Source organism: Podarcis tiliguerta (assembly GCF_965153285.1).
Source record: "Podarcis tiliguerta genome assembly, chromosome: 4".
NCBI classification, from domain to species: domain Eukaryota; kingdom Metazoa; phylum Chordata; class Lepidosauria; order Squamata; family Lacertidae; genus Podarcis; species Podarcis tiliguerta.
This window is the reverse complement of record NC_139537.1, coordinates 40,072,183-40,085,390: the sequence shown is the minus strand read 5'-3', so window position 1 is coordinate 40,085,390 and position 13,208 is coordinate 40,072,183. Positions and strand designations below refer to the sequence as shown.

At 42.5% G+C, this 13,208-nt stretch overlaps 1 protein-coding gene across 2 annotated transcripts in view; it reads right to left on the bottom strand.

The window, feature by feature from the left end:
• Positions 1 to 13,208, bottom strand: part of IGSF3 (immunoglobulin superfamily member 3) — a 115,460-nt gene that overhangs the window by 42,217 nt on the left and 60,035 nt on the right. The window contains exons 4-7 of one of the 2 annotated variants that reach the window (XM_083439218.1): positions 7,286 to 7,696; positions 3,974 to 3,994; positions 3,036 to 3,425; positions 1,177 to 1,578 (exon numbers count right to left, since the gene is read on the bottom strand). In XM_083439218.1, the coding sequence (XP_083295344.1) occupies positions 1,177 to 1,578; positions 3,036 to 3,425; positions 3,974 to 3,994; positions 7,286 to 7,696 (1,224 nt within the window). The remainder of the gene's footprint in view (positions 1 to 1,176; positions 1,579 to 3,035; positions 3,426 to 3,973; positions 3,995 to 7,285; positions 7,697 to 13,208) is intronic. The other variant, XM_083439219.1, reaches the window with a different exon arrangement.

Here is a 13,208-nt window from a genome sequence, read left to right as displayed (position 1 = left end):
CCAGCTGCCCCACTGAGCCTTAGTTCTGCAAATCTCACAAAATTTGATTTTCCTTATCTGCTCAACCTCCTCTTTTCTGTGCTGTTATTTCAAGTGAACTACAAATTACTGGATACTATAGATAGTTGATGAGGGACCCTGTGTGAGAGGCTGGGAAGGGAATATCTCCTGGGGTAGGAGGATGGGAGCAAAAAGGGAAGCTCCTAGTTGAGGCTCAACTATCTCTGTGTGGGACAAGTTAAGATTTACCTGTGAAAGAGGACTTTGTATTCTTTTCTTTGTTTTTGTTTAGTTTGTTTATTATTGCAACGTATTATGAAAAGTCTTAATAAAATCTTATTAAATAAACCATGTGTTCTATGATGCCATGGTGCTATGGCTCCCCGCTGCTACATATTGCCAGGAAGAAGGAAGGTGAGGGGGCAGGCAGAGTATGTTTCAATAACAACTACAGTATTTTTCGCTATATAAGACACACTTTCCCCCTCCTAAAAAAGGGAAATGTGTGTGCGTCTTATGGAGCGAATGCAGGTTGCGCAGCTATTGCTGAAGCCAGGAGAGCAAGGGGGATCGGTGCTTCAGGGATAGCTGCCCGAAGCCAGGAGAGCAAGAGGGATCGGTGCGCACCTACATCAGTGCACACTGATCCCTCTTGCTCTCCTGGCTTCGCTTTGCTGGAGAGGCGCTGCGCAACTTTCCCTCTCTGCACAGCGCTCCTTCAGCGAAGCGGGAGGAGAAATGGAAGGGGCTCCGTTTCTCCTGCCGTTTCGCTGAAGGGGCGGTGTGCAAAGAGGGAGAGCTGTGCAGCGCCCCTTCAGCGAAGTGGGAGGAGAAACAGAGCCCCTTACGTTTTTCCTCCTGCTTTGCTGGAGAGGCGCTGAGCAGAGAGGGAGAGAATTATTTTTTTCTTGTTCTCCTCCTCTAAAACTAGGTGCGTCTTATAGAGTGAAAAATATGGTAGTTTCATCCTCGAGTTTCCAGGGGAACACACGAGGAAAGAAGTGTGCAAGCTTTGAATAGGACAACAGGCTCCTTTATCTCCAGTCATCAATCACTGAGCTTAATTTTTTCTCTTACCAGGACATTTATGGTGTCTAAATAACTGAAAATGGGGAAAAGGTTACATGAAATGCTTAACCAGCATTGCATATATTTAATAGCACTTTTGATACCCACCCAGGGCAGTGATGGATACTGCAGAACCATTATGTCGCTCCCCGATCATCTGCCACTCCCCATCCAGCCTACGTGTCCACTCTGTGATGCGACACTCATAGTGACCCTCGTCTGCCTTGAGGCTGTTGAAAATTTCGAGCGTGAAGGATCCAGGACGTATCTGCTCCATCTGGATCCCACCATAGCTGCTTCGCTCAGCGTAAGACGGGCCAGGGCGTAGGGTGCCATCCCGGTCAAGTTGCACAATGTCACTGCGCCGGTTCTGCTTGTCCACAAGTTGCCAGGTGACAGAGAGCCGGTTCTGGGGTCTAAATCCTGTGCGGATACTGCAGCCAAATCGCAGGCTCTCTCCTTCTAAAACACTGCTGGCATTGTTGGTCACCTCCACAGAAATATTGGTCTCTGCAGTTAAAGGAGAGTGTATGCAATTATAGTTAGGGTTGCCTGGGGCCCGTACATATATTCACTGGCCACTTTTCTGAACAAAACGGCTCCCTAGGGACTGCATGGAAAAATACAACATGTGATCTAGCAGTAAATGGATACACTCAGTAGCTGATTTCTATGAATGTGGCAGGTCTACAAAGTGCTATTGGTATTGGTAATGCTGGGATTATGTACCTGGAAATGTTCAGAGGCAATCATGTCGACAAATGTGGAAGGTGATATAAACATCTGAACTACTTTTGTGTCTTCTACAGTTCTGCAATTGGAACAGAACAATGTATGAAAAGCAGCTATGGGGGCCAATTTTGATAGCTACCGCAGATTCTAAAGAATCTCTGCTTTCATTTCAGATTCAAACCATGAAACATAAACTTTCATGGCTAGAGATATGTCTGAAAACACAAGTTAAGCTGCCAGCCCTAGATGAATGCAAGCCAGTGCTAAAAATGGCTGAATTGTTGACCAGAACAGGCTGAACAGCACATCTACCATCAGTTCTTGAACGACTTCAGAATCTGCTAGTGAATTCACAACTCATAGTGTTGTGATGGCTTACCTTTAAAACCCTATGCAGTTTGTGATCCAGTCTTAATTTATGTGGGGTGGAAAAATTTTCCGAAATAGAACATTTCCACTTCTATATTTTTCTTCCCCCCCCCCCCACTTCTATATTTTTCTGCAAATAATTTTCTAATTTTGCATAATATTAATTAGAAATGTAACGAATGTACAAAATGCAAGTTATATTGGCCAACTGGAATGGATTCAACACCAGTCAAACCTAAAATAAAACTTCTAATTAGCTTCCTTCAGCTAACTATCCTTGGAAACACATATATTTACATGAACAGCTCTTTAGGGATGCTAAATTTAGTATGCGAAATACTTTTCAGCACCTTTGTTTTTTGTTTCCCTGGGCTGCAAACATAAGCACAGTTAGTAGACAGTAAGCCCCAATGAGTCTTCATTCTGAATAAACATAAATAGGATTGTGCTGTTGAAATATATATAACATAGGGGAAATATAAGCTATTGCTGTCATGCCTTACACATTTGCAAATATTCCAATAAAAATAATTTCCAAGAAAAGGTTGGGGTTTGTTGTAATACGACATTTACAGCACGGGGAGTACACATTATTGATTTCCCCCTTTATCAAAGGGAAATGTTGTATTTCTGCTGGCACTGCTTATTTGTATAATGTTAATGAATTTATTACGTGTTGAGCCTTTTGGGGAAAGTGGCATGGATAACTAACCAGTCAAATGAGCCTGAACTTCCTATGCTCATTATGTTCAACAACAGCCACGGAGATCAGCCCCATGAGCTGCTCTATCTCATAACGATGCCTGAAGCCCAGCAACTCCTACAAATGCACACACACAACAGAAACAACCAACATCTGTGCTTACTGAGGGGCAGGACGGTGATGGGTGTGTTCTTTGGTCGTTTGCTCTCCCCATCAATAAATTCACCAGTCGATGTCTTCAAGCGCTCCGTCACCCGACAGTTGTACTTGCCGCTGTCCTCCAGGCGGAGTCGGTAAATTTTTAAGACGTAGATGCTGTCACTTTCTTTCGCCACTTTCAGTTGTCCCAGAGCTTCTCGTTGGGCAAACTCATTGTTAAGGACCGGCACGGCATTTGCCCCAAAACTAGCAATCAGGGAACTGTTGAAGGCCCATGAGATGGAAAAGTATCTCTTGGCGACGTTCTGTACCTCCAGAATGCACCTGAACTCCACTGGTTCCCCCACGGTGTAAGTCCTCTTCTCTGTCTCTAGCCGGACATTGATATCCATATCTACAAAGGAATAGAACACACACACACACACAAGCACGCACACACACACATTCCCAATGAAACTGTGTCACAGCACTGAACACACAGAAAAAAACAACGAGAACTTGGAAACGAAGACAGTTCATACTCCACCTACCCACCCTGATTTTATCCACCTCTTTAAATGCTATTCTTCTAACTGTGTCATCTGTATAATGCTCAAGGCAGCACAGGTTAAAAACAATTCTTAGTAGAAGTTAATTTGGCACGATTGCCTATTAAATATATACCAGTTTTCTGCAAAGAAAGAAAAGGCAGGAATAGATCTGATCTTTCTTTCCTAGTATCTTACTCTGCTGTTTAACAAACTACAGTTCCTAGGATTATTTGGGGGAAACCATACGCCTTAAATGTATGGTTTTGATGTGCCTCAGTTTACATATTTTGATTCAAAGTGTACCAACTTAGCAACAGACCTTTTACAGGTCGTGCACTTTATTGAGAGGTCTTGGTCTGTAAAATGCCAAATAAAATTTCACCTGCTGAAAGTATCAATCAGGAAAACCTACCAGAACTAGAGCGAGTACTGACTGATAGGCCAAAAGAACACCACCATGAGCACAACAAAGGACGACGACAACAACAACAAAAGGTAAAACACTGCTTAGTAAGACCCTGAAAATAATTATCTCATCTAGATTTTGCATTAAGGAAAACAGGGTATTAAATGTTCAATATAGATAAATATTATTTGAGCATTAATTAATGCTTCACTTACTGGACATTTCCTTTCTTAACACCTATGCGCAAAAGCCATGACCTGCTGTGGTGGCTGAGGATTGCTCGTGGTCCAATACAGGTATATGCAATGCATCACTTCCAAACATTACCTGTTTTTAATCTCACAAGAATGACTGTGGACTGTACTAAACACTTTAAAGCGGTATTTCTCAACCTGCTACCCTCCAGATGTTTTAGATTCCAACTCCAATCAGTCCCAGTCAAGTTGGCCAATGCACAGGGATGATGGGAACTGAAGTCCAAATCAGCTGGAGGGGACTAGGTTGGTGAAGGCTGTTAAGGTACACTTTACAAATGTTGGAAATCTTGGTTCTGCCTTTCAGGAAAATATTATTCCACCCATTCAAGAACACATTCATACTTGAAAACTGAAGTCTTAATTACCTGGAAGAAAGTTGCACTAAACCAAATGGGGCTGACTCTTGAGTGGACAAGTATAAGGCTATACTGAAAGTCAGAGTTGTACACTGTCAAACCACTTATATTCACTACACTTTTCCCCAAGATCCAAATTTGCTTCTCAAACAGCAACTGAAGTTCCCTGCAAAAACTCCAGGTGTTTATTTTAATGCCAACATACCTTTATTTTGCAATGATACAATCAGTGTATGTCTGCTCTAAAATACATGTGGGCTGTTCAACAGTTTCCTTTTCCTTGTCATCTTTTCAAAAGCACTTTCAAAAGCAGACTTTAATACATTTTCAGAGTTACTAACACCTGAAATATCTAGGTCATGTCCGGTCAGTGTATCGTTAATTGAGCAGGCCCTTTTGATATATCAAAAATGTAGCGCCACGTCTTCCATACTGACAGCAACACTCCTTGGTAGCTCCTTCCAACCAGAGGGAAGAACAACAATAACGTGCAAGTAGAACGTCTCATTCCAAAATCCTTTTCAAAAGCAGTATCAGAAAGGAGCCTGAGTTCCGAGTTAATTGGAAGAGACTAACAGGCCAGATACAGAGAGAATGAAAAGGTAAATGAAATAAGATAAATTAAAGGAAGGAAGAAAAATGAGACTAAGGAAAGGGAGAAGAAAGCAAATCTGTAGGGACTGGGAGCGCCAAAACAGTACTTCTGATCTAAGAAATAAGAGGCATAACATCACCATGCTGAAATATCACTTAGTGTGTGTTAGTTACTCCTCCAGTGCCTTTTAACTAGTGTGATGTACCCACAACCCTGGTGGCTAAATAGCGGTAGTCAAGTGGATGTTATTAACTCAAGGAAAATATGCTGAGGGTCATGCTATTGTATATGAGAAATTATGATTAGAGGACCAACAGCAGGTGAGATGGCTCTTATCCCACTGTTTCTCTTCTCTTTCACTAATAAAAACAGACTGACTCCTCATACAGCTCCTCAAATATCTTTGTTTGAAAGGAGGGAGAGAAAAGTCATGTGAAGGTATTGTCCAATAAAAGTGATTGTGTAAACTCACCCCAGATGGCCTAACTTTGCAAACTCAAACCAATTAGGGCTCCGAAAATGGTAAACAGGGAGAAAGAGAGATTTTGGTGTGCCAAAGCTTTATCTTACTCATGCATCACCAGTTTAAAAATAAAAATGAATGATTATGGCTTCAGGGCTCCACTCACATTTCCTGGAGAAATTATTCAGCCAATAATCAAATGCTCTCAGTATCTGTTGGCAGAAAATGACGTCCAGGAATTTAAGTTATTTGCTAGGCAGTCCCAGCCTATCAAACATTTCCTTGTAAATGAATCTTTCCCACAAAATTGCACCCACTAGCTTCACTGTCATGGACTGGCTGGATGCAGAGCAGTGGTAGGACGCACCAGCCGGAGAACCCTCTAGGGAAACCCCAGGGGAAGAAGGCTCAGAGCCAAGGGATGGGTGATGGGATGAAGATCAGAGGGAGAAGACTGGTGATCAGAGGGAGATGGAGCAAACTGGGAGGAGGAGATGTCAGAAGCAGAAGGCAAGGTTTAGTGAACAGGAAGAGGCTGAGGAAGAGCACAGGTTTAGACTCTGAAGTGGGGGCTGGAGAGGAGTGGAGCCAGGAGAGGCAAGATGCTGAAGAAGCCAGGGAGTCCCCCGCTCCTGCTGCGAACACCTCGCCTTTCCCCTGCCCTCCTAGAATATGAAATGAGCAAAGCAGAGGGTGGTTGTGTGCAGATGCGGCCTGAAACTGTGTGGGAAAGACCCTAGAGAGGAGAAGTCCTATTGGGCTCCTGGGAAGGTGGGGACCTTCAGTCCTCACAACTCCTTCACTGGGGCAAGACCTCCTAGAAAGAGTTGCTGAGACCACTAGGCTGGAACTGTGGTTTGCTTCTTTGAATAAAGAATTAACTTCACTGTCCTCGGGTGAATATTGCTTTTGTTGCTGACCTACGCCTGACTCCAGCCCCAACATCCATTCAAACATTAATTAACGCTGAGCCATGGTTTAGTGCAGCCTTCCCTAAACTTGTATCCTCAGCTGTTTTGGACTAGAACTCCGATCATCCCTGACCACCAGCCCATGCTTGTTGGGGATAATGGGGGTTGCAATAACTCTGGAACCAAGACCAGGAGAGGCAGGTTTAGTGATACATGGATGGGCCTCCCTCCAAGGTAGAGTGAAGGACTAGGCTGCTGCATCCCCACCTCCCCTTTACTCCTCCAGCACAGCCAGGAAGACATCTGCAGAGTTAAGTTTCAATTTCAAAAAACCAAGGATCTTGGTTTAAAACCAACAGATCCATTTCACAATAAGCCAACTTCAAACCATTGAGTTATGAAACTGCAAGGTTTAGCAGTAAATTGTTTTGTTATAAACCACAAAACCTAGCACACAGGTAATGCTAAACAAAAACTTTTTGAAATCTAAATTCTCAGCAGAAATCCCTCTTCCAACTGCAAAGAAGGTGATGGTGTGGGAGCCGGATGTTTCACTCATCCACATAGTACTAGACCACAACTCAATATTGAATGTGAACTGGACTACTCTAAGACATAATGATGAGAGCACCTTCTCCTCTCCTTCCACTTCCCTCCTTCCCAACACTGCCGCAAAACCACAAAGAATATTACAGTCTATGAGAGAGGTAACAAAAAAGAAGCTTGACACACTAACCAGTTCCTTCCACATAGACCATGGTGCCTTCCGAGCGCTTGCGGGTCATTGCGTACCAAGTGCCATCAGGGTCCTGAATCCACTCTGCTGCCTCGCAGTAAAACTCGCCTTCATCAGAAGACTGCAGGTTGTAGATTGTAAGCTTGGACTGAGTCTCGCCTACTTTATCCAGGCGGATATCTCCACTGGCGTGTCGCTGGGTGTAATCACTGCCCGCACGCAATACGAAATCCCGGCTGAGTGAGATCACCTCCACGGCAGGCTCATCCGCTTTCCGTCGATACCAGGCGATAGAAATATGGCTGTGCTGCACGGTACTCTTGGATACCTCACACTTTAGCTCCAGAGAATCATGTTGCACTTTGTTTAGGGTCTGGGCTTCTGAGGTCACTCTCAGGGAGTCAGGAATAACTGCAGTAGAGAGACAGAGAAAGGACAAAAGTTAACATCTGGTGCTTAATGGGTCTTATATAGAGGATTATGTGCAGCAAATAAAAGTTAAGACTTTACAAAGCAATATGAAGGTATTTTCACATTTAGATCTCTAAAGGGAAAGCCCTCAGTGGGACTGTAGCTCAAATAGGAGAGTCTGTTATCACCTCAGATCGGGGAGGGGAATCCATGATCATTCAGATGTTGCGGGATTCCAACTCCCATCACTTCCAGCCACAGACGATGGTAACTGCAGCCAAACAACAACTGAACAGTGAGAGGCTCCCCATCCCTGGGGAAGTCCTGGGATCAATATCCAACTTCTCCGATTACAGGCATCTGTGGCAGGGACAGGAAAGGGTCTCCTTGTAGGTTTTCCATGAACATCTGGCTGGCTACTGTGAGAACAGAATACAGGCCTAGATGGGTCTTTGACTTGATCCAGGAGGCTCTTATATTCTCTTCCTGAGGCTCTGAATACCAGAGTTGGCATTATTGGATATGAGGGACAGCTTGTCTGAGACAATCTTATATCAAGCCACATTTAATCCTCAAGTCTGCTTCGCCAAAGCTGTTAGCAAATACAGAGCACTGTCTGCATATCTCCACTGGCAAATGATTGGATATACTAAACCAGTGTGTGCGCACAGCACCTCATTGCTACTGCAGAACTTAAGAGAGCCAACTTACTCTTAGAGATTTATTTTATGATTTTATGAAACTTAACTGTAATCTTTAAAATTCCAATTATGTTCTCAAACCTTCAAAAGGAACTCTTTCCAGAATTTTCTTTTTAACATTTATACTACCTTAGCTAGGTTTCCTTTCTTTCATCTTTCTCCATAAAAGCCATGAGATCAAATCTCTCTCCTTGTTGCTTATGTCCTTTCATTAATTAACAATGCCTGTGAGCATAATTAAGATGCTGCGCTCACAGGAAACCTATCTACTGCAAAGAGAGAGAATTACAAAATCAAGTATATATTCCTGCAATTTATGGGATTGGCTGTAGAAGATATGCAAGCACCCTCCAGATGCTGTGTCTTGCATGCAGGGATTTTGAGGCCATCACTATTTTCTTGCTGATATGGCATCAGCAAACATTCTTCTTGTTGGAAGACCTGAGTGGCAATTGAGGATTACAGTTCTGAAGAAGTAAACTGTGGGCACAGAAAGCTTAGGCCATGGGGATACTTTTACACATTCAAAATCCAGCTTGAGTCAGTGGAACATTATAGAGTATTTTTTAATTTTGTAATTGAACAGCAAACACTAGCAATATGCTGTCTTGGGACTAATTCTGGTGTACAAAAATATATTTATATTTTCAAACAGAATATAATGCATTTGGTTTTCTTTTCTCCCTAGACTTTGCAGGATGTGTCATGTGCACCCACTTCCCCTATCCGGATTATTAATAAATTCATCAGGCTGCAACTCAAAATTTTACCCATGATTCTCACATAATATTTAAAGCCAACTATGAATAATTTCAAAAGCAGATTAGATCTCTTCTGCCCTGCAGCCATGACACTCGCTTCGAACTTAAAGAAAATAAATAAATCAATTAAGTCAGATGCAAAATCTGTACAGCAGCATATGGCATTACTTCACTGATCTCTCGACTGATACATTAAAAGGACAGTAAAACTGAACAATATGTGGCTTTCCACAACCCAAGAGACATTTCCATCCTGGAATACAGAACTGCTTTGGACACAACCCTTTGCTTTGCCTTTGTGAAGATAAGCTATATGCAGAAAATTTCTACTGGAACTTGTGAATGGGTTCCTAGATTCCTGGTGAGTCGTAAACTGCACAGAATCCAAGTACAGTCATACCTCGGGTTGCGAAGGTGATTCGTGCGAGAGGCACGTTCGCAACCCACAACGTCTGCACAGGCGCATGACGCGGTTTTGTGCTTCTACGCATTCGCCGAAACCCAGAAGTAACCTATTCTAGTACTTCCGGGTTCGGCACAGTCCGCAACCTGAAAACGCACAACCCACAGCGTTCATAACCCGAGGCATGATGGTATTGTTACGTCTAACAACAAACTCTGATTCTAAGTACCAAGAAGTTTGGATAAAATAAGTAAACAAACAGGATTCCACCAAAAATGGAGCTACCAAGACAGAGGTATTGGCATGCCCTGGGGAACCACGGCATTTACAGAAAGACATTAAAAAAATAAGAATGAACTTAAGGGGAACCCCTCCCTGGGCAAAAAACCCCAGCCCAGTGAAAATGGTTGTGGATCAAAGATAAATGGAAAACCAGTGAGAGTGGGGTGACCAGCTTACAAAGAATGGCAGGTCAGAAGCCTGAACAGGAACATTCCCATTAGGATTGAAGACACTGCAAAATTTTGGTTTCATGTCTCCCTCACACATTTCTATATTTGATGGCATTTAAGGAAGGCTCAGATCTAGTCCAACAAGTTGGCTACTGAATAGTGATCACCTGATTAGTGTTTAAATGGGTCAAAAGCTACAAACAGGAGGTACATTAGGGATAGCGGGAAAGGGAAAAGGGAGGTCATCTGCTTTCAATGAAATAAACTGAAAAACCATTAACCAGCTGATAAATCATATGACTAACAAAGGACCTTTCCCATCCAAAACACAGTATTGTGTGGCCCAGTTCTGTAGAACACCACTCAAGGCTGAGATCAGACAGCCTTGTTGAACTTTTAAAGCTTTTCTGATTCTGTGGTTATTGTTAACTGATTTTTTCCTTATGTATTTCATAGCCTCAGAAGCTACAGTGTTAAGTGATATGTAAAACGTTGAAATAAATTAATAAACATGACACAAGCCCTTCTGAAGTGAATGAGACTGGCAGAGCTGAGGAATCTTTCTGGACAGCTCTCGTTCATTTGAATGAATGGGTTTTCAGTGGAAGATGTCCCCACTTTATTAAGCTTGTGAGCCACCAGAGAAGGTGGAACATGGGCCGCAAGCAAGCTTTTGATGGGAAAGAGGCAGGAAAGGGAGAGCAGAGCAGATTGGAAGCCCCCTTTAACCACGAGCTTCAAAAGAGCTAAACCAGACAGCACTTTAACACTTGAGATATTAAGGAAAGCTGAAAATACAGATGCTGCTGCTATTTTCAGTCTGATTAGGCGAAAGGAGGATTAGTACTTTTGTGGAGACAAGACAAGGGGAGGGAGACGGGCCATGCTGTTCTATTAAAGACCCGAGTCCACATTAAGAATGTTTGACAGCTTTTGTAACATTTGAGGTTACCACTAGGTGGAGTCAAGGTAGAAAAGATTGTAATTAAGCAAAGAGATTGAACTAAAACCACAAGAAGGAATTAACACAAATGAGAGAAATGGCCTTTTTTGAATACAGCTAACCACTTTTATTTTCCTTAGAAAAATCTCTTTTAAAAGTAGCACCCAAGAAAGAAAACCCGTGTGCACTCTGAAAATACACTATATGAATTATTAGCCTCATTTAGAGCCAGATAAATAAAATTATGTCATGGTACATATATTTCTGCATTTGCATGGAGAAAATGCAGCCTGAATATTGAGAATCATGAAAAAGAATTGGGAATACAGAGGAAGAGGATAAAAAGGGAAGCTGTTATACAAGGAAGAAGTGAAGTGAATCTGAAAGGAGCCCAGAGAAGGGCTAAAAGACAGGAATAGCATGCAAGTTAAATGTGAAAGGAGACGAAAGAATAGAGGGAGGAACAAAAATACTTTGAGAGGCATGTGTGTGGGGAGAAAACTTAAAATAAAAAGGCATCCCCCCCAACAGAGCAGCAAATTCTGCCCAAAATGAGGCTTAAGTCACAATACCTCCAAGAGCCAACGTTTATACTTAGCATTAAGAAAGCTGAACACCCTGCGAGAAGGAAATTACAAAAGAATCTAGCAATTTTGAAAGAAATATTAGACATCGAAGAAAATGTCAATAATTGCCAGCTGAGTATGCTAACAACCTCTGCTCCCCTTTACAAACATTTTGTACAGTGGTACCTCAGGTTACATACGCTTCAGGTTACATACGCTTCAGGTTACAGACTCCACTAACCCAGAAATAATGCTTCATGTTAAGAATTTTGCTTCAGGATGAGAACAGAAATCATGCTCCTGTGGTGCAGCGGCAGCAGGAGGTCCCATTAGCTAAAGTGGTGCTTCAGGTTAAGAACAGTTTCAGGTTAAGAACGGACCTCCGGAACGTATTAAGTACTTAACCCAAGGTACCACTGTAGTTGGAAATTTTAGCCATCTCATGTGGGCCCTTGGATAGGCTTTGAGAACCCCCTGGTTCATGGCTTACTGTTGCACCAGAATTTGGCTGGTGAGAAATCAAACCATAAGGGGGGGGGGGAGGTGATGGTTACCTTGCCCCTCTTCATTGCCACTTCTCTGCCAATCATGGCTGAATCGCAGAAGAGCGGTGGGAGCGGGGAGGAATGAGAGAGATTAGTGAGAAGCACACATTCATGCAAACAAAACAAGAGAAACACCAAATAAGAGCCTAGTGGAATATCATCCCAGACAGGTCACATGAAAATCACTCATGGTGCAGGAAGAGGGGGTTAAGAAAGGATATCTGGCATGCATATGCATACACAGGGGAAGCCACAGCTAAAGAAGTAAAGATGTTTCCACCTTAAAAAACGATTAAAGGAATTTCCTAGAGCCACTACACATTAGGAAAGTGCAACTTGTTAAAGGTAATTAACACATATTCTCATTAACCTTACATTTCTTTGTGCTCTGGTGAATTATAAATGATATGGAAGTTCATTCTGCTTTCAGTTGCAATAAAATACACCTATGAATTCTTTCAACATACAGATGACTAATGCACTTTTTATACCAGAGATTAAAGCATCCTTTAAATGTCTAAAGAGAGTCAGAGAGACGTGAACGTGTGGGGGCTGAGGGAGGGGGAGAAATAATTAGTATAAGTTGCTTTAACTTGTTTTTAATCCCCCCAGTGATTAATTTTTTTTAAACATCGGTAATCCTGTAATTTTGCTGTATATCATTTGCTGACAAGTTTTCCAATTGGAGATTAACCTTTTCTACAAGAATGTTTACTGTTGGGGCTTCTCTTCAGGAACCATGAAAAAACTATAGTTCTATACAGGAGAAATGAAGTACAATCCTCTACTTGGCTACTCAGAAGTAAGCCTCTCTGAATTCAATGGGATTTGCTCTCGCAAAGTGTGTATAGTATTGCAGCCTTAAATCCCTAACATACATTCTTTTGCGCCATCAATAAAGCCACATTTTCCAGTGCTCTCTGAGAAAGCGTATAGTTTATATGTATACAAACCTTCCCTACCCTGCTGGCTTCCAGATGTTTTGCACCGCAAACTCCACAGCCATGCTGGCAGGAGCCAATGGGGTTTGAAATCCAAAACACCTGGAGGGCACCAGATTCTGGGGGGCTGACTGGATGTGTGTGTGTGCGCGCGCGTGCATATACACACACACACACGTAAAACTAAAAATTACACTATT